The following is a 20,142-nucleotide window of genomic DNA, read 5'->3' as shown; positions in this document are numbered from 1 at the left end:
GCTGCTACCGTACCATCAGCAGCAAGACTGCACCATGCAAACCCCTTTTGACTCCCTGCAAAAAGGGCAGGTCTAGTGTTTGGTCACGTGAGGGTTGCCTGGGGCCATGGGTTACCCCATGTTCCCATTAGTAGTACACCTCTGCCCGCTGCTTTTCTTCTCCGAGCAGGCTACCGGCTCAAAGGGAGGGGAAGTGGCGAAGGCGCCCCTCCACCCGCTTCCCTTCTCCGAGCAGGCTGCCTGTTCAGAGGGAAGGGAAGCGGCGAAGCCAGCCCGCTTCCCTTCCCACCCATCTCAAGCTGCCAGTGCAGGGATGGGGAGCCTGCCAGCTTCTCTTGCCATCCCTGCACTGGCGGTGTGAGAACTCGTGGGTGTAAGGGACGGGAAAAGCCAGCCGGCTTCCCTTCCCGCCCCTCTTGCATCGCTGGTCCAGTGCTGCTGGGCAGAGAAGAGGAGCTGGCTGTAGTTCAGATGGCTTCTCTTCCCTGCCCAGCGGAGAGAATCCTCCGCCGGCTCTGGTAAGTGGGGGTGGGGCTCCGCGGCTCGTGGGGCACCACTCCACGCTATGCTGCATTGGGGTGGGGGGGCGCCCGGAGGATTTTTTTGTCTCTGGGCGCCATATGGACCCCATACGCCTCTGGGCAGGTGGAATAACAGTTCATCGTCCCAAGACAGGCAAAGAATTGAACTTCACCGGCGTACAACAGCCTTCCTTTTCCACGCCTTGCTAACGCGGACTAACTCGGGTCGTCCCTCCGATCCCGCCCCCTCCCCCCCCCTCCCCGCGTAGCAAGAGGTCGCGAAGGAGCGCGTTACCCAGCATGCCACGGGTGGCGCGTTCGCTCCAAGATGGCGGCGCCTCTGGATGAGTATGAGAAGGAAGCGGGCTGTGTGCCGATCCTGCATCCTGAGGTGAGGCCCCGGTTGTTTTCCGGCCTCTCTTTGGTGTTTCGTTAGGGAAGGAAGAGAGGAACTCGGAAGGGGGAGTGGGGAGGAAGGCGGTGGCGGCTATGGCCACCTCCGCCCTTGGCACTCCCTTCTCGGGGCGGGGGTGGAGGTTGGCCCGGAGGCGCAGGGAAGATTGCTGGGGAGGGAACGCGACGGAGATTGTGTTTTGTTGTGTTCTGGGAAACGAGGATGAAGTCCTGTACTGGGATGAAGACTCCTTGGTGAGGGTTCCTTTCTGTCAAGCCTTCTCCCTCCCCACCCCCACTCCCGGTCTTTACGCTCCAAGTACAGGGTATGTTGTCTCTATGTATAGATATGGGGAAAGATCAACTTGGGCATTCGCTTCATCTGTGCCTTATTTACTTAATTCTCCCCATGAATGAAGGATTCCGAATGACTTGTGCTTACCCGCGCTGGGGTAGTGACATCCTTGTTTTCTGCAGCTTCACCTGACTGATCCTGAAACTCTTCCCTTTTGGGAAGTACCAAACTGACACACGTGTTTCTGTTAAACGCCATCACTCACTCACTGTTGGTGAATCCTCTGAATCGCAGAAGCAGGCAGTTGCACAATTTATGGCACCCCAGGGCTACTTTATAGATTGGGTGCTCTGCAGATTGCAATTGTCTGCCTGCTAGGGGAAATGGTTCAAGACCTGGAATTCAAAAGCACTCATCTGTATTGTGGGGTTATTTATCTGCTAGTTTGATGCTGAACAGGTTGGGGTCTAGTGTGACTTACACATTGGTCAGGTACACATTTATTTAGAAATTAATAGGCACCCTGTCAGGGTCCCCCTCCAGAGTCCAGCCAGGGGACCCTGATGCCGTCCCTCCAATCCCTTCCCGGGGTTAATATTCCCGGCCTCGCCCCTGGTCGAAGGGGGGGGTCAATATGGGGGGGGGTTGTCTACACTCCCTCAGGGCTGGCTTGGCCCTGGCCCTCCTTCCCACCAGGGAGCCTGTTTACTTCACAGGACTCCCAGTCGCTTCCCTTGTTCCCTGCTGTCCTGCCTGGGTGCCTGTTCTCTTCACAGGACTCCCAACTGTCTCCGGGCCCTTCTCCCCTCCTTGCCTTCCACTCTCTTTCCCTGTTCCCCCCCTCTTGGACTCTCCTCTCTCCTTCTGTTTCCCAGTCTCCTGCACCACACCCTTCCTCCTGCCTTCCACCCCAGCAGACCTCCAGGTGCCTCCCTTCTTCCTCCTTTATAGCCCGGCTGCCGCCCACCTGACCTGAAAACCCCTCCTCCTTCCAGCCCTGCCTCCCACCTGACCTCCTGGCCTGACCCGGCAGCCAGGGAGAGACCGGGACGTGGCGCCGCCATCGCCGCCAGCTGGTTGGGCTGCTGAAGCCGGCAACCTGGGGAAGTCTGGGTGGGCGGCGCTGCCACCGCCGCCCGCCAGCCAAGCCGCCGAAGCCATCCTGGGCTCCCGCCTGGGGAGCGGCCGGTGGGCGGGTTCCGCCGCGGCGACCCCGATGCTCTGGGGTGTGTGGCTCCCTCATCGCCGGGGAGGGCCCGCCTGCCTGTCCCCGGTCCCCGCCTCCCCCTCCGGCTCCAGCCCGGTGCCGGGGAGGCGTTCCGTTGCGGGCGGGAAGGAGCCCGCCGAAGCGTCGGTGAAGAGCCGCCCCGGCGTGCCGGGGAGTTCCCGGCCTCTCCTGCCGGCGGCCGGGGAGGAGGAGAGCATGGCGGCGGCGGTAAGTCCGGGGAGGGGGGGCTCCCCGATCCCGGACAGGCCACGCTATGAGGCTGGTCCCCCCTCTTAAATGACAGGGCACGAAACCGCTGGCGGTAGGTCTCTGACGAGATATTATACCTGGCCAATATGGCCTCTTTGACTTTCCCATAGTCTCCCACTTCCTCCTGGGGCAAGGCCCTAACAGCCGCTTGCGCAGGCCCGGTCAGGTAGGGCGTCAGGATAAGGGCCCACTGAGCCTTGTCCCAGCCGGCCGCCTCGGCCGTCCGCTCAAACGCCTCCACAAAGCTATCTATGTCGTCCTCGGCAGAAAGTTTGGTCAGAGGAACCCATGGCAAACACCCTGCCCGTACTCCCGAAGCTCCCCCCATGGAGCCCAGTTTCTTCGTAAGGTCCTGCAGGGCGGCATTTTGGGCGTCTTGCCTCAACATCACCTCCTTCAGTAAGGAGACTTGCATCTCCTGTTGTAACTGGGCCATGTCTCTTGTGAGCTTGGCCTGATGCTCGGCCCGCCATTGCCCAAACTGGGTAAGATCCATTCCCTCCATCTCCGGCTGAACCAAGGTGGGGCCGTGATCGGCCGCTGCCTGCTCTAAACCTGCCCGGGCTGGGTGCCCGACGCTCAGCAGGAGGCTGCCAACCAGCCGGCCTGGGTATGCGGGGTGTGGGACGGGACTCCCCTAAACGAGAGTCACTGCCCGTATTCTCCACCACTTTGTCAGGGTCCCCCTCCAGAGTCCAGCCAGGGGACCCTGATGCCGTCCCTCCAATCCCTTCCCGGGGTTAATATTCCCGGCCTCACCCCTGGTCAAAGAGGGGGTGATCAATATGGGGGGGGGGGTTGTCTACACTCCCCTCCCAGGGCTTGGCTTCTGGCCCCGGCCCTCCTTTCTCCCACCATTAGGGGAGAGCCTGCTGTTTACTTCACAGGACTCCCAGTCACTTCCCTCGTCCCCTGCTGTCCTGCCCGGGTGCCTGTTCTCTTCACAGGACTCCCAACTGTCTCCGGGCCCTTCTCCCCTCCTTGCCTTCCACTCTCTTTCCCTGCTTCTCTCCCTCTTTGGACTCTCCCCTCTCTCCTTTCTGTTTCCTGTAGTCTCTCCTGCACTACACACCTCTTCCTCCTGCCTCTTCCACCCCAGCAGACCTCCAGGTGCTTTCCTCTCCCTTTTTCCTCCTTTTTTTTATAGCCCGCCAAGCTGCAGCCACCACCTGGACCCTGAAAACCCCTCCCTCCTTCCAGTCCCGCCTTCTCCACCTTGACTCCTCCTAGCCTCTGGAATACCTGCAGCAGCCAGGGAGAGACTGGGCAGGCGTGGGGCCGCCATCGGGCCGCCAGCTTGGTCGGGCTGCTGAAGCCGGTGCAGCCCGGGGAAGTCTGGGCGGGGCAGTAAGCCTGCCACTGCCTCGGCCCGCCAGCCAAGCCGCCCGAAGCCATCCCTGGGCTCCCACGCCTGGGGAGCTGCCGGGTGGGCGGAGTCTCCCGGGCCATGGCACTCCCCGCTGATGCTCTGGGGTGTGTGGCTCCCTCATCGCCGGGGAGGGCCCGCCTGCCTGTCCCCGGTCCCCGCCTCCCCCTCCGGCTCCAGCCCGGTGCCGGGGAGGCGTTCCGTTGCGGGCGGGAAGGAGCCCGCCGAAGCGTCGGCAAAGAGCCTCCCTGCCGCCCGGCGTGCCGGGGAGTTCCCGGCCTCTCCTGCCGGCGGCCAGGGAGGAGGAGAGCGTGGCGGTGGCGGCGGTAAGTCCGGGGAGGGGGGGCTCCCCGATCCCGGACACACCCCTAGTAGAACACATTTCATTGAATGGGTTGTGTTGAATTGCAGTTTTTGCCCAGTTGAATAGTAGCTTTTGTGTAAATTATTGTTCCTAGCAGCTATTAACTTTACTTCTTGGAGGGAAAATGCAGTTTCTTTTTACCCCCAAGATACTGTTCAAATTTTTAATGTCAGGAAGAATGGTATTGATGATGCTCACTGGGTACACTCTGCTTCCTCCATGGACAGCCAGTGGGAAAAGATTTGCTACTTTTCAGTGATTCCTTCACATAATGTTCACAACATTTGAGAATGCTACAGTTTTAAAACAATCTTCTCTTTCCCTCCAAAGATTCACTCCAATGTTTTTAATATCTTGAAGGCAAGTGATGGCTCACTTTCCAGAAAGGCTACCTCAATTTCCAGAAAGGATACCTTTAATGGGGTTAAGAGATTTTCATCCATATAGACAATACTCGTGTAGAGAGAGAATCTGGAAAACTATAAGAGCTGACTTTTGAAAGATTGGTTAATTTTAGTCATCAAAATATAAAACACTGCCTCTCCCCATAAATTCAGTAGTTTGAAGAATATAGTAAATACTGTAGAGGGCAAGATCTGTATGATCTTAATTGTCACACACAGTGTTTACTTATGGTGGGAGGGGAATCTGTTATTAAAAGGTGTGCCAAATAATCAAGGTGTTCAGCTTTTTCCCCCTGGATTTTCTGGATTAGTGCGGTGTTGTGGTTAAAAGCAGGTGGACTCTAATCTGGAGAACTGTGTCTGATTCCCCACTCCTCCACATGAGTAATTTGCTGAATCGGATTTCCCTTCCCCACCCCCACCCCAAAAAGTACATGAAGCCTTCTGGGTGACCTTGGGCTAGTCATAGTTGTTTTTGAACTCTGGTGGGGAGAGAAATGGAAGGAGTTTGTAAGCTGCTTTGTGGCCGATAAAAGCAGGGTATAAATCCAAATACTATATTTTTGACTGAACAGATGGTATTTTTTTCTCGTAGGGGCATCTTAAGCTTATGTCCGAGACAGTATCTTAAATTGTTAATGTTTATTTCTTTTATAGTCACCTCAGTGAAAATAATGCAATTAAACTTTGCGCAAACATATTGTGGAAAAAGTGTAACAGTGGCAAGAATTCTCAAGGTTTTGGAGGAAAGATGCCATGTTCTTGATTTTCTTGTTTGCCAGAAACATAATGCTTATCAAGATGTATGTGAAAAATAAAAAAGCATAAATATAAACTCCTGATTAATGATTTTATTTTATCAAAAATAATCAGTATGTTTGCATTAGAAACATATGATTGTTGTTAAGAGGCTGTAACAGAATTTGCCTGGGCACTTCACTTGATGTAGGCTCAAAAGGGCACAGTCCTAGAATCTTTGAATTTGATAGTCTTAATGCCAGAACTCAGTTTTAGAAGACATGAGTTAGTAGTATTGCACATGCAGAATGCATTTCCCTTACTATTAAGTACCGTAGTTTAATTCCATACATTTGGAATTAAGACTATCACTTTCTCGTCACATGATAATAAAATAAATGTCAAAAGTGTTTCATATACATCATCTTAATGCAACTATGTAAAGCAAGTCAATAGTGTTTGCAACATGCTACTGATTGGAATGGCAGAGGAAAGCTGAGAGTTATGGTGCAGTCCTAAACAGAATTATACCCTCATAAAGACCATTGAACCCAGTGGATTTAGAAGTGTGTAACTGTGTTTAGGATTATTGTTAGTGATATGTCAAAGTTCTTGCAATGCATACATAGTCTCTCTTATTTCTAGCTCATTTACTTGATCAATCTGGCCAAACTAAATGTCACATTTAGCACATGATTGCTAACATTATGCAATATTATGACAGCTGTGAGTGTCCCATGAGTGCTTAGTTCAAAAGCCCAGTAGGATTGTATGTTTAGGTTGGATTCAGTGGGAGCGGGGCACCTGCCTTCCTGCTCAGTACCCTTTTCCCAACTGAGAATGGCCCTGAGAGTATTATTTGGCACATTGGGTTGGCTTCATGGGCACTGAATGCAGCCATTCCACAGAGCAAATAATTCCCCCCAGCCATTTTAGACCAGGGCTATGACACAGGGAGGCAGGAGGCCCACCTTTTCCTGTACTGTAGTCCAGATCTAAATTGAGTTCACATTGGGACCACATAGCTCACATTCTGCTACAAGCAGTGGTCCTATGCTGTGGTGGTCCCAAAGTGGATATAATGTATAGTTTTGCCCTGTTCTATATCATTTCTACTAAACACAGCATCCATGCAGATTTAGACTTCCTAAAAGCTAGCCATTTGGAGTGGGAGTTAAGGACAAATACTGATTATTTGTTGGAAGATGGGAGAAGGTCTTCTAGCTTTTTAGAAGGTTTATGGCATTGTAATGGTCTGATGGATGGGAAGGAGGAAGTTAGTGTTGGCTGTAATAAATTTGAACTTTTCTTCTCTTGAGATATTTGTATTACTATAATTCTTCTAAAAAGCTAGAAGACTTAACACCATACTTCTGCCTCTTCTCCCATGAAGAGTGAAGAAGTTTCTGTATCCTGTAGGTATTTGGATGGGAGACCTCCAAGGAATACCAGGGTCATGACTCAGAGGCAGGCAATTGCAAACCACTCTAGCTTTGAAAACCCTACAAGCGTCACCATAAGTCAGCTCTGCCTTGATGGCAAAAAGCAGTTAAAGGCTAGCTTTCAAATCTCCAGTCAGTGCAAGAATTGTAGCACTCCATGGAAAAATCTTTGGTAATGTTGGACTATAGTTAGTTTTAATATGCCACCTTTTAAGCGTACATTTCCTAAGTGGAATTTCTTTGGTTTGATACTCAGGAGCCCACATGCACAGGTTTTCCTTACATTTAATAAAAATTACAGTAGCCTTACCCCACCCCTTTCTTGCCAAGTGTGACAGACCTACGGAAAATATTATTGTTTTTGTTGTTATTTATTAAATTTGTAGGGCATCCTCCCTTGTCAAGACAGGCTCAAGGTGGTTCATGTCATATAATAAAACAACTATACATTTACTAATATATAGTAAAATGACTGCATATAAATCTAATCTTATGTTACTAGCGAAAAAACTTATAGCAAGGGAAAAAAGGAAAAAGGAAGGTCAACCAAGATGAATACTATTGCTGCCATCAACCATAGACCTGGTAGAACTTCTTTGTCTTACAGGCCCTGTGGAACTCAGATACATTCCACAAGGCCATGATCTCATTAGGTAGACCTTTCACCAGCTGGTGCCAGAGCCAAAAAGGCTCTGGCTCTTGTTGAAGACAACCGAATAGTTTTCAGGCCAGAGATCATCAGTAGGTTATTATTTGCTGAAAACAATGCTCTCCAGGGGACATGTTGGAAAAGGCAGTCTTGGAGGTGTGAAGGTTTTAGACCATTTATGGTTTTAAAAGTTAAACCGAAACCTTGAATCTGATTTGGTACTCCACCTGGAGCCAATGCAACTGACAGCAGCTGGATATGCAGTCTGTACATTTTTCTCGTAAGACCCATGCAGCTGCATTTTGGACCAACTGAAGTCTAATTGGAGGTGACTGTTTCATGGATCACCACGGCTAGGTTGGGTTGAGGTAGGTAGAGTACCTAGCCTGCTGTAGATGGAAAAATGCCATCCTGGCTGCATGTGTGACCTGTGCCTCCATAGAAAGGGAATAATTCAGAATCATACCCAGGCTCTTGACAGTCAACATAGGTGTTAATTGCACACTTCAAGAGCTGGAATTGCACATAAAAACTCTGTTCCGAATAATTCTACTTCAAAGCTAAAAGCATGTAGAGAAAGGGAAAAACCTGAATGTGAAGGGTTAATTCCTTACAGAGCTCATGTGTGTTTGAGTGACATGTTGGGAGTGGGTGAAGTTTAGAACTCAGTCTGAACTGCTGACAGACTTATTGGGGGAAATTCTTGGAACTGGGTGGTTTAGAGTTATTCAGTGTTTAGATATGTGTTTAGATTTGTGGTGTTGGTAGAGGAAGAGGGTTTCTTTTTTTGCCAGGGGGAAGACCCTACTCTAGCCAAAAGGAGGAATAAACTTCTGGGGGGCGGGGGGAGAATTCCTAGCTCAGGTTCTAAATATAAAGCTATTTGGTCTTTTGAACTGTGCTTGTAGAACAGAGGACGGTGGCAGAGTGAGGGAGATGCCCTGTTTCCCCGAAAATAAGACATCCCCTGAGAATAAGATGTAGTAGAGGTTTTGCCGAAGTGCTAAATATAAAGCATCCCCCAAAAGTAAGATGTTTTTGTTTGGAAGCATGCCCGTCGAACAGAACTCCAGAGCTGTGGAGCGGAAAAATAAGACATCCCCTGAAAATAAGACATAGTGCATCTTTGGGAGCAAAAATTAATATAAGACATTGTCTTATTTTTGGGGAAACACGGTAGTATCAAAGGAGGACCAATCTCTAGCTAGGAGATAAATTTTAATTTTGCATGGGAGAAGAATTCCCATCTCTAGTTCTGAAGCAGATCTACTTCAAAAGCTCTGAAGTGATCTTACAATTTGGGGAAATCTGCTAATACAACTTTGCTCTTTTGAACAAGGTCTTCTGCTGGTTCCACCCTGAAAATGCTCAAGGTTGACAATTGCAGGTACACTATGATTCTTTGTAGAGGACCGCACTCTGTGGAATTGCCTTCCTAAAGAGATCAGTAAGGCTTACACATTTTTGCCTGTCTGCCGCCTATGTAAAATGGAAACTGTTCAGAATGGCATTCTTATAAAGGAATAGAACTGCATTATAAAATAATGGTTCAGGAAGACATTTCAACAGGGCTGTGGAATATATTAATAATATTTATTGTGCTGTCAGAAAGCAGGGCCGTGGCCGGGTCTGATCCCATAGGGCCAAGCGAGCAGCAAGCACAAGCATGGTCAGGTCACAGTCCCATGGATCAAAGCAGGTGGCAGGCAAGGCGTAGTCAGGTCACAGTCCAATAGATCAAGGCAGGCAACAGGCAAGGTGTAGTCAGGTAACAGTCCAATAAGTCAAGACACAGGAGATCTGAGGAGCAGACTGGGAATCAAAAAAGAACCAGGCACACAGCGGCGACAGGTAACACACTTGTTGCACCCATGCATCAGCAAGCTCACAGCAAGGCTTATATAAGGAGTCTTGTTCAAGCGGCTGAGATTCTGCAAGGAGTTAATCCTCATCAGATACAGAGACTTCTAATCTCCCATATCTTGCTGCCAAACAAGCACTCCTTCTTTGCTTCTGCAGTAGCAGCCTCTGCTTCTGCCTCCTATGCACAGCTGGCTCACCTCTGGGTTCCCTAGGAGGATCTGCAGGCTCCTCCACCTATATGTCATCAGTCAGGAATGGGCTGGGTGTTGACTCTGCTCCCTGGTATTCCTCAGGAGCAGCCAACTCTGGCTGCACTGTGTCCTCAGGTTCTGCCTCAGAGTCCTCTGTCTCCTGGTAAGTATTCAGGTGCTGGCTTATGACATTTATTGTCCATTGCTGTTTGTTTTTTGTCTTGCTCTCACCACACTGGATGTTTCCCTTATGTAATGTTATATCTTGCATTGTTTACCATACCATGTTTAATACTTGTTTTTTGTTTCAAGTTATCTGCTATCCTACTTCTATTACATTATTTATTAGATGTCCCCCTCAATCTATTGAATGCACAGACTTACATTATACAATCCAACTTGAGTCTCAGTCAGAAAGGCGGATTATAAATAACATAACTTAACAAGCTATTTTAAATTTATAATGAATATTTTTTAAACCAGGTTAATGTTGAAAGAAGAATCTGCAATTCCATAGAGACAATGGGGAAAAAAATTTCCCGTTGAATTTTAAAAGGCGAGTAATTTAGGCATAACAAATCAAAGTCAGATAATCAGAATAGTAACAATTAGGATTTATTTATTTATTTCTCTGTAAGCAGTGACTTATACCTCACCAGCTGTGCATAAAATCACATGATCTTTTTTGACCTCCAGATTCTGCAGTTGGATTAAGGGCTGTGATTATGCATCTGCCTATCTCTTTGTTATGTAAAAATTGTATGAGCATATTGGAGAATATGTGGGATTAATCACTTAGTTAAATGATTGGTATTTGCTGAATGAAGTTCCCCATTGCTGTATTTCAGTTTGAGGATATTTTTGAATGGCTAGAACAGTATTCTTTGATGTGCTTTTTGGTTTATTATAGTTGTTTTGATTTTATAATTACCTCATTTCTGCAGTTAGATTTTTTAAAAGTTGTATTGTCTTCGTTAAAAAAATATACAGTACAATTTGTTTCTTCAGTCCATGTATTTTCTCTCAGTATTTGCAGTGTAAACATCATTGACTGTTATGTTTTGATGGTTTTTTGAAGACCTTCTGTGGAGATCTCATCTTTTGAGCAACTCCATCTAAAGGGCTCCAGCGACCAAGGACAGCGTTGCTGTCTTACCGCCGCCTGAGGACCTCCAGGTGGCATAGGGAGCAGCCAACACAAAGAAAACCCTGGCCACCCAGAAATCTCTCTGTACGGCTCTCTAGGGCTCAATGGAGCGGCATAACTCCAAGGCCCTGGCCATGGTGCTTGAAGCTCTGAAGCCCAGGTAGAAGTTCACCAAAGTCAGCACCACCCTTTGAAATGCTCTGGCTTGCCCTCCCACTTCCCCCCGTAATTCCACAGTGGCACCCACTATTGGGATTCACGGCCACAGAGTTGTGGGACATCCAGATAGAAATGTGTTTGCTCCCTCTGCTGGTGGGGTGCCCTTTACACTAGCAGAGAGGGCAGTGTGAGGTTACGCATTTCCGGAAGCTGTCATCCCCGTCCCCCCCAGATTGGGCCATAAGTGTCTGGGATAGATTTTTTTGAAAATATAGAGAGCCTCTTCTCTAGTGAAATGGCTGAACAGTATCTTCGTGGTTCAGTGTTCAGTGTTTAAATGTTCACATTGTATTTCATAATAGCAGCTAGAATCAAACACATTATTCTATACTCTGTCCCACAGAAATATCTAAGTGCAGTCAGTTGTTCTACAGTGGAAGTGAAAGTACCATGTTTCTGCTGCTGAAAATAATTCTGATCATCCATCCATCCATCCATCCATCCATCCATCCATCCATCCATCCATCCATCCATCCATCCATCCATCCATCCATCCATCCATCCATCCATCCATCTATTTATTTTTGAGTTTTTTATACCGCCCTACCCCCGAAGGGCTCTGGGCGGTGAACAACAGTTTAAAACATACAATCAAATCCATTTAAAATAAATACAGCGATTAGACATATAAAAACAGCGTCAGCAACATTACCATTAACAATTTTTTTTACGCAGCTTTCATAAAAACCATCATTCTGTGCAGTATTAAACATGGACCTTTGATAAAATAGTATTTATATTGCCTTGAACGACTGTTGGCAATACTTGCCTTGTTCTGTGGTAATGTCCATCATTTTCTGCCAGGTTCAGGAGTCTCCATACTACCACAACCATTTTAAGGCTGTTCCCAGGAGTTTCTTCTGTGTGCAGCTCATCTGATGGCCATTTGACTCTTAAAATTTGATTAATAATGTTTGATTTTCCTGGCCATCCAGTGCACGTGTAGTTTTTCTTTTTTGGTTTTAAACAAGCAATCTTCATAGCTTTGCAAAGTATATATTAGAATAGCAGCCGCTCAGAGGACTGGTCTAGGTACAGCAAAAGTGTACCTCCAGGTCCTCAATTAACAAAATTACACATACAAACCCGGCTTTGCAACCGCACTATGGAGGCCACACTGGGGCAGAGGTGTTGGACTAGGACAGCGGGCGTAGAGGGATGGGGATGCAATATTAGTGCTTGCCCCAGGCACCATTTTCTGTAGCTTTGCCCTTGGTGAATTCCCATTAATTTGAAAAAGGACAGCCATGAAGATACTCTAGTGTCTAGTCCAAACAAATTTTTACTGTCAAGTATGTGAGCATATATTATATTATCAGCATCTGACCATTACAGAGCCAGTGTATTTTATTCCATGAAAATTACATGGGTAATATTCTGCACCTAATATCAAAATCATGAGAACTATAATGGGCTTCTAATGTGTCACAATTGTGAATAAATAGTTTAAATTACAAGACATAGCAAGACTTTGGAGTAAAAATACATCAGTTTCAGACTAATCCTCATAAAGAAGCTGTATTGACATATTTAGGCCAGGGGAAATAATGTTCTATTGCCACACACTGCATTGGCTTCAGCATTTTCATTATACCAGGAACAGAATGGAGTAGAGAGATGGATGAGAAGATAATAACTTGCTTTGTGCTGGACTTTTTGGGTCCTCCACCATTCCACCACAAATGTCAATTTGTTAAGATTCCTTTTGAATCTTTTTTACTAGAGAAAACCTGAGGATCCAGCTTATTTTCTTCCCTTAGTGATAGCCTTGAAGTATTTCTATAATGTGCAGATAATCAATTTTCTTTTTTAAAAAAATATGTAGTTATATATTTTCTTTCAAAAAGTGGTCAAGATGATGAAAATACCGGCGTATAAGACGACTGGGCGTATAAGACGACCCCCCACTTTTCCAGTTAAAATATAGAGTTTGGGATATACTCGCCATATAAGAGTACCCGGCGTATAAGACGACCCCACACTTTACAGATGATTTCCCAGGGTTCAAAAGTAGTCTTATACGCCAGTATATACAGTAATAATAAAATCACAATAGCACCCTTAAAACAGTAACCATTTAAAGAACATTAAAAAGAGTAGTAGTAATATTGTAACTTGTACTTTTTTGCAGTAATAGGATACCAGCAACATAAACTTTTTGAAGTAAGCTTTTTATTAAATTTTACTATGGCTAAATAGGCTCTCGAGCTGGCTGTTAAAGCAAAACACTATAAGAACCAACCCAATAGATGTGAATTAATACCAACATACAATTAGTGGGAACCCACAAGGATTTGCAGAAGGCATCTCATTCCCCACTTCCCCACTATTTCATCCTTTTCTTTCTTGAAAGCCCCCATAGCTTCCCCTCCATTCCTACTTCCTTATCTCCTTCTAGAGTTGTCAGCCTTCAGGTGGGGCCTGGAAATATTCTGGAACCATAACAGATCTCCCAATTACAGAGATCAGTTAAACATCTCACATGTAGGCTTTACATAGATTTAGCAAATCTAAGGTCCATGGCGTGTTTTAAGATTAGAGGGTTTTTTTTCCCTTGGTAAATGTTTGATTCTCCAGTCACTGACGTTACTAGCAGGTACTCAGCAGCAGTGCAACCTGAGCTTTTACTAGCACATGCATGACAAAAGCTGTGGTTGTTGAGTCTTCTTGTATGAATTGTCCTAGTTCTAATGCCTGTAAAACTTTCATTAAGGATGGTTAATAAATTCTTAAAGTACTTTTGAATATTGACCTTTCTTATTGAAGTTGATTTTGATTTCCTATTCTGTTGAAAACTTGTTCTATATTACAAAAAAAGTTGGACATGGGCCTGACATAACATGATGTGAGGTATTAGTTAATTTATTGGTTGGCTGGATTTACATCTTGATTTTTCCAAAATCCTTAGACTTGAACTCTGAAATAGACGTGGGAAGGAAGTGAAGGAGAAAGCTAAGGAGATTAACTCTAACAAAATGTCTTATTTTTTAAAAAATGTTGAAACTACAAGAACTCACAGGGAACAAACATCCCATTCTACTGTAGGTGGGGGACATCTCAGATGGGTGTCTTCTCCACCAATAGCAAGGAGGCAGGAAATCGTCATCAAATTAGCCGTGTCACTTCCTGTCTTCCAAGACCATATTTGTTCAGTATTTTTTCCTGCCTAGCAGGGAGTGCTAGTGTTTAGGAGAGGCTCCTTGGTAGATAACGTGTGTGTGTGTGTATGCGGTGTGTTTGACGCAGCAATACATTCTAAAGGAAGGAAATAACAACAGCCTTCACCAAAGCCTGGACAGGCAAGCACAGCGAACCGCGGAGAGCGTTAAAAGCGGAACGTTCGTTTTCCCGCCTTTTTGATGCACCCGCCAAACCAAGATGGCGTCGGGCTCTTTCACTCCTCCGCGCCAGGACTTCGCCAGATCGACGGCTGAAGGAACCCGCGCGGCCAAGGGAGGGCGCAAACACGCCACTCCGCGGACGGCCCCCTCCCCGCGCGGGGAGGCCGAGGCCCGTCTGCCGGCGCGCCCGGACAGGGCCCCCCCGCCCGGCGCCGCCCCGCCCGCGCCCTTCCCCACACGGCCGGGCCCTCACTGGACCTGAGGGACGCACAGCCCCAAAGAAAACCGAAAAGGCAGCAGGACGCGCGGAGGGCCCTCCGCCGCCCAAAAAAGCAAAGAAGAAGCTGCCGGGGAGCTTGACGCCTTCCCAGGGCGCGGCCATTCACGGCGGCTCCCAGACCAGTTCCTCCTACCCCGTTTGGGATCTGGAGTGCTGTGTCAACCCACCGAACACCCCACCCCCCCGCGGAGGCGGCTGAGGGCGCGGTGACTCTTCAACAACAGGTACCGGGGCCCCGGGCAAACAGTGGGGAGGAGAGCGATCCGGAGCAGCCGGATGCGCTTGCGCAATCTCAGGTGGTCGCTAACGACGACATTTCATTCTGGCAACGGCCCCCCCCCCCTCTGCATTCACGCAAATGCTCAGAGAACAAACTGACAAAGCGCTGGACGATAGAGAGCAACGAGCTGCTTTAAATAAAACCTCCTCCTTCCCTACCAGAGCCATAACCTGCTCTGCGGGAACCGCGGTTGCGGCTCACTATAGAAACCCCCTTGCCTTACAAGAGGACGAGAAAGAGGAGATAGAGGGGGAAGGGGATGAGGGCCAGGTTCTCAGACACTGAAGAACCGACCGTTGAAAAGCCAGAATTATCCCCACGGTTCTTCTAACAGGAGGACATTACCAATCCTGCCAAACCCATCTAAGGTTTTCCCGAGGGCAAGTCAGATTATTTTCCCCAAGATGCTGGAACACCAAAACTGTTTTTCCAGTTCCAAAATACTTTGTCAAGCGCATTCAACGCGAATGGCACACGGGTAGGAAGGGACTTCCCACAGCTTACAAAAAGTTTACCTTTTGCCACAGCGATTCCATACTATGTTGAAAGTCCCAGCAGTGGAAGCCCCTATTGCAGTTCTGCACTCTGGAGCATTGGTAGCAAAAGAAGGGGAAAGTAATATTAAAGACCCGCTAGACAGGAGATCTGAGGCGGCTCTTCACAGGTCCCACGATTGGCTGGCCGCAGCGATTAAGGCACTTTCCCCAGCATCTACAGTGGCCAGAGCCACTATAGCCTGGACTAAGAGAATTTAGTACATGATCCCAGCAGAGAACACTGCTATTAGAGAAGGCATTAAGCGGGTGCTCATTGCTAACGCCTTCATTGCGGACGCCACACTTGATGCAATTGCCATGACAGCTAGAACCATGGCGTCCAATATGCTAGCTAGGCGCAACACCTGGCTCCGCCCATGGCAGGCAGATACCCAAGCCAAGAATGCAGCAGCAGCCTATTCTTATTATGGAGACCAAGTCTCCGGCAAAGATTTAGAACAGGTACTCATCCAAACCAGAGATCAGAAGAAAGCAATGCCAAAATCGGTTAGGCAAGATCGTACGTCAACCAGCAAGGTGGGCTCACGCAGCACATTCAGAACACACAATACGCTCCCCAGATTTACTAGGGATAACAGCTGCAAGTCATGGCAGAACCAGTCTTCCTTTCATGACAAAAAAACTCATTCCGCACCTTTCAAAAACAAGGGAAGGGCCCTAAGCCAGACAAAAATAAACAATGACTACCGGCAACTCCCGGTGGGGGGAAACCTTGCCAAAATTTTCAGCAGCCTGGCAAGGAGTCCACATAGTTCAGTGGACAACAGAGTTGATAGAGTCGGGTTACGTAATAGAATTCTTCAGAATTCCCGTCCCACTGTTTGTTCCCTCACCGCTATCCTCAAACCCTTTAAAAGCCAAAAACTCATTAGAAGCAGTTTCACATCTTCTGGAGATCCAGGCGGTAGAGCCGGTTCCTCCCCAGGAGAAATCCTTAGGGACCTATTCTCACTTTTTTCTTTTACTGTCCCAAAGCGAAATGGGGAATCCAGAGCAGTGTTAAACCTCCGGTTTGTCAACAAGTTTATCCGGCTACCAAAATTCAAAATGGACTCCCTCCAGTCCATCACGATAGCCCCGAGACACAGGGAGTTCCTCACTTCGTTGGACCTGAAGGAAGCCTACTTGCACATCCCCATCAATCCGGCACACAAAAAATTCCTCAGGTTCACAGTAGGGAATGCCCACTACCAGTGCAGGACTAGCCACGGCCCCCAGAACAATCTCAAAGGTACTCCTGGGCCCCATTATCCAACTCAGGGAGGAAGGGACCCAGATACATCCTTACTTAGATGACCTGCTAATCAGGTCTCAGGACAGAACCAAGGATCTCCAAGACGTTGTCAGAGTACAACAAGTACTTCAAGACTACGGGCTCTTAACACATTGGGAGAAAAGCTCCCTCGCCCCAACTCAGAGACTAGAACATCTAGGAGCGATTATAGATACCACATAAAATGCCCTATCCATTCCACTGGTAAAAATTGCGAGCCTACTAGGCCTGCTCATCTCAGTCATAGACCTCAACCAATGGGCACGGCTACATGCCAGACCACTACAGCTGTTCTTAAGACCGTTCCAGCTAGATATCATTCTGAAAAAAGACAAAAAACTTTACCTAACCCCGCAGGTCAGAGAAAGCCTCAAATGGTGGACTAACATAAACAACCTAAAGAAGGGAAAATGCTACCCCCACGACAACAGACCTCAGATCTTCACAGACTCAAGTCTCTCAGGGTGGGGGGCGACGTTAAAGCAAAAATTCGTCCAAGGCACCTGGACAAAAAAAAAAAAGGGAACCTTGCTTCCCATCAATGTGCTGGAAACGCGGGCAGTGTTCCTGGCCTCACAACACTTCCACACAGAAGTCAAACATCTACACCTGATAATCAGGACAGACAACATCTCAACCAAGATGTATATAAACAATCAGGGGGGGTTCAAGATCCCCAAGATTACACAAAGAAGCCCTAAAAGTTCTCAACTGGTCGAAAATACACCTATTGTCGTCCCAAGCCCAGTACATTCGGGGAATAAACAACGACAAGGCAGACTGGTTGAGCAGACAGCAAATACAACTAGGTGAATGGAGACTCAATCCAATGATTTTCCAGGACATCTGCCTACAATTCAGCCAGCCCAAAAGGGATCTGTTCGCCTCAGTGGACAACACTCAGCTACCCAAAATTCGCAAAGTAACACAGGGGGTTGCCATCACAGCGCCTTGGCCCCGCCAACTGCTTTACGCCTTCCCTCCAATCCCCTTGATTCCGCGCCTCTTGCAAAAAATCGGACTGGAGAAAGCTCAGGTCATTCTTATCGCGCCACAATGGCCCCGAAGTCCGTGGTACTCCATGGTACTAGAAATGTCCACCCGTCAACCCATGACTCTGCCGATAGTTCCAGACATATTAACACAGGGCCCCTTAGCCCATCCAGACCCAGGATGGCTCAGGTTGACCGCGTGGAGTGGGAACGGAGAAAACTGAGACAAAGAGGCTACTCAATGAGTATTACGAGGACCATTATGGCAGCACAAAGATGCTCCACGGTCAACATCTATAATGCATCCTGGAAGACATTAGTTAGATGATGTCAAGCACGAGGAATGGGCCCGGAAGCTCCCTCTATAGGTAACATCCTAGATTTTCTCCAAAAGGGTTTTGATAGGGGACTTCGATGTCCACCTTAAAAAGACAAATTCTTTGAGAGGAGTAAACTCTCCCAACCGCCAGTAATACACCGGTTCCCCACATGGCGGCTGCACGGCGTATTAACATCACTAACCAAATCACCATTTGAACCGATCCAAACCATCCCATTGCGATGGGTGCACATGAAAACTCTATTCCCACTTGCTATCACATCGGCACGCAGGGTCTCGGTATTAAAAGCGTTATCAGTCAATGCCAAGTTATCCACAGTCTTTAAAGACAGAGTCGGATTACTCTTGGACCCGTCATTCATCCCTAAAGTATATTCCAAATTCCATCTTCAACAAGAAATTATAGTGCCAAAATTCATGCCTAATCCCTCTCACCCCAAGAGCGGGCCTGGCATACTCTGGACGTCCAGAGAGCGCTAAAAGCCTTCATAATCAGGACAGAATATATCCGCAAAACGGAAACTCTATCCATTAATGTTAGCCCCCCCAATGTGGGCGCTCCAATGTCAACAGAGGCCTTTAGCACGACTCTGAAAGCTACAATCATCAAAGCATTTAAATCGGCCTCGTTACCAATACCTCTGGGCGTGACTGCGCACTCCATACGCAGCGCGACAACCAATGCGGCCTTCCGCAATAGAGCATCAGTGGAGCAGATCTGCAAGACGGCCACATGGTCATCCAGCTCATCCTTTATCAGACATTATAAAATGAATTCTCTGGCAGCAACTGAGATGGCCTTTGGCCACAGAGTGCTAGAACATATCATCGGGGATTAATGGACCCACCCTAATAGGGGACTGCTTGGGGAGGTCCCATCTGAGATGTCCCCCACCTACAGTAGAAGGGTCCATTGAATACTTACTGTGAAGGATCTTTCTACTGTAGGTAAGGGGGACATCTCGACCCCCTCTGGTCCTTATTAAACCCCGATGCCTTGTACATAGTTTGATTGTTGATTAGCACACGGGGGAGCCTCTGATACTTATTTCATTTATCCAGTCAACTTTTTGGATTGTTTAGTAATGTCATAGTCAGGTCACTTCGAAATGGTTACACGGACTGCTAGGTCATAAGGATACTGAACAAATATGGCCTTGGAAGACAGGAAGTGACACGGCTAATTTGATGACGATTTCCTGCCTCCTTGCTATTGGTGGAGAAGACACCCATCTGAGATGTCCCCCTTACCTACAGTAGAAAGACCCTTCACAGTAAGTATTCAATGGACCCTTTTCCCCTCCTCCTACCTGGTTGATCCCAGACTGATCTTGCCTTGATGAAGGTAGTGGAACTATTCTATGGTTGCTGCTGCTTTGGCTGAAGAGAGGGGTCAGAGAGTCTTTTTGCCTCTTCTTTTAAGGAGTTCAGTGTCTGATTCTTATGTATATACTGTTTTCATCATAATCATAGTCAGGGATCTTTAATTTTTCCCTAATGTTGTCGAATAGAATAAATAAAATATTACCAAAAATAATTGGACAAGATAAATATGGGTTTGTGAAGGATAGAGATATTAGCTATCCAATAAGAAATGTTCTGAATGTGATGGAACATGGAAAGGATAAAAAATATGCCATAATAAAGTTAGATGTCTATAAAGCCTTTGATACAGTTAGTCATACATATCCATTCCAAATAACGGAACAGATAGGATTTGGAAAGGGTTTAATAGCGGTATTAAAAGAATTATATAAAAATAATAAAGCGAAGATCAGGATAAATAATGGATGGTCAGAAGAAATAAATATAGAAAGAGGTGTGAAACAAAGATGTCCGCTCCATCATTATTTGTAGTAGCAATGGAATACTTAGCAGATAGAATTAGAAATAATGGTAGGATCAAAGGCTATAAAATTAATAAAGAAGAAATAAGATTAAATTTATTTGCAGATGATTTATTACTAATAACAACTAACTCTGTAGAAACTTTAAGAGAATTAAAAATAA

The 20,142-nt window shown here is 47.2% G+C and overlaps 1 protein-coding gene across 2 annotated transcripts in view; it reads left to right on the top strand.

Annotated features, from left to right (window-relative positions):
* Positions 1 to 769: 769 nt before the first annotated feature.
* Positions 770 to 20,142, top strand: part of ZDHHC17 (zinc finger DHHC-type palmitoyltransferase 17) — a 71,904-nt gene continuing 52,531 nt past the window's right edge. For both annotated transcript variants that reach the window (XM_048499636.1, XM_048499635.1), the window contains exon 1: positions 770 to 912. In XM_048499636.1, coding sequence (XP_048355593.1) covers positions 850 to 912 — 63 coding nt within the window. In that variant the 5' untranslated portion in view covers positions 770 to 849. The remainder of the gene's footprint in view (positions 913 to 20,142) is intronic.

This window comes from Sphaerodactylus townsendi, linkage group LG06 (genome assembly GCF_021028975.2).
Source record: "Sphaerodactylus townsendi isolate TG3544 linkage group LG06, MPM_Stown_v2.3, whole genome shotgun sequence".
NCBI classification, from domain to species: Eukaryota; Metazoa; Chordata; class Lepidosauria; order Squamata; family Sphaerodactylidae; genus Sphaerodactylus; species Sphaerodactylus townsendi.
Note: the sequence above shows the minus strand (reverse complement) of the source record. Positions and strands in the feature narration are given on the sequence as shown.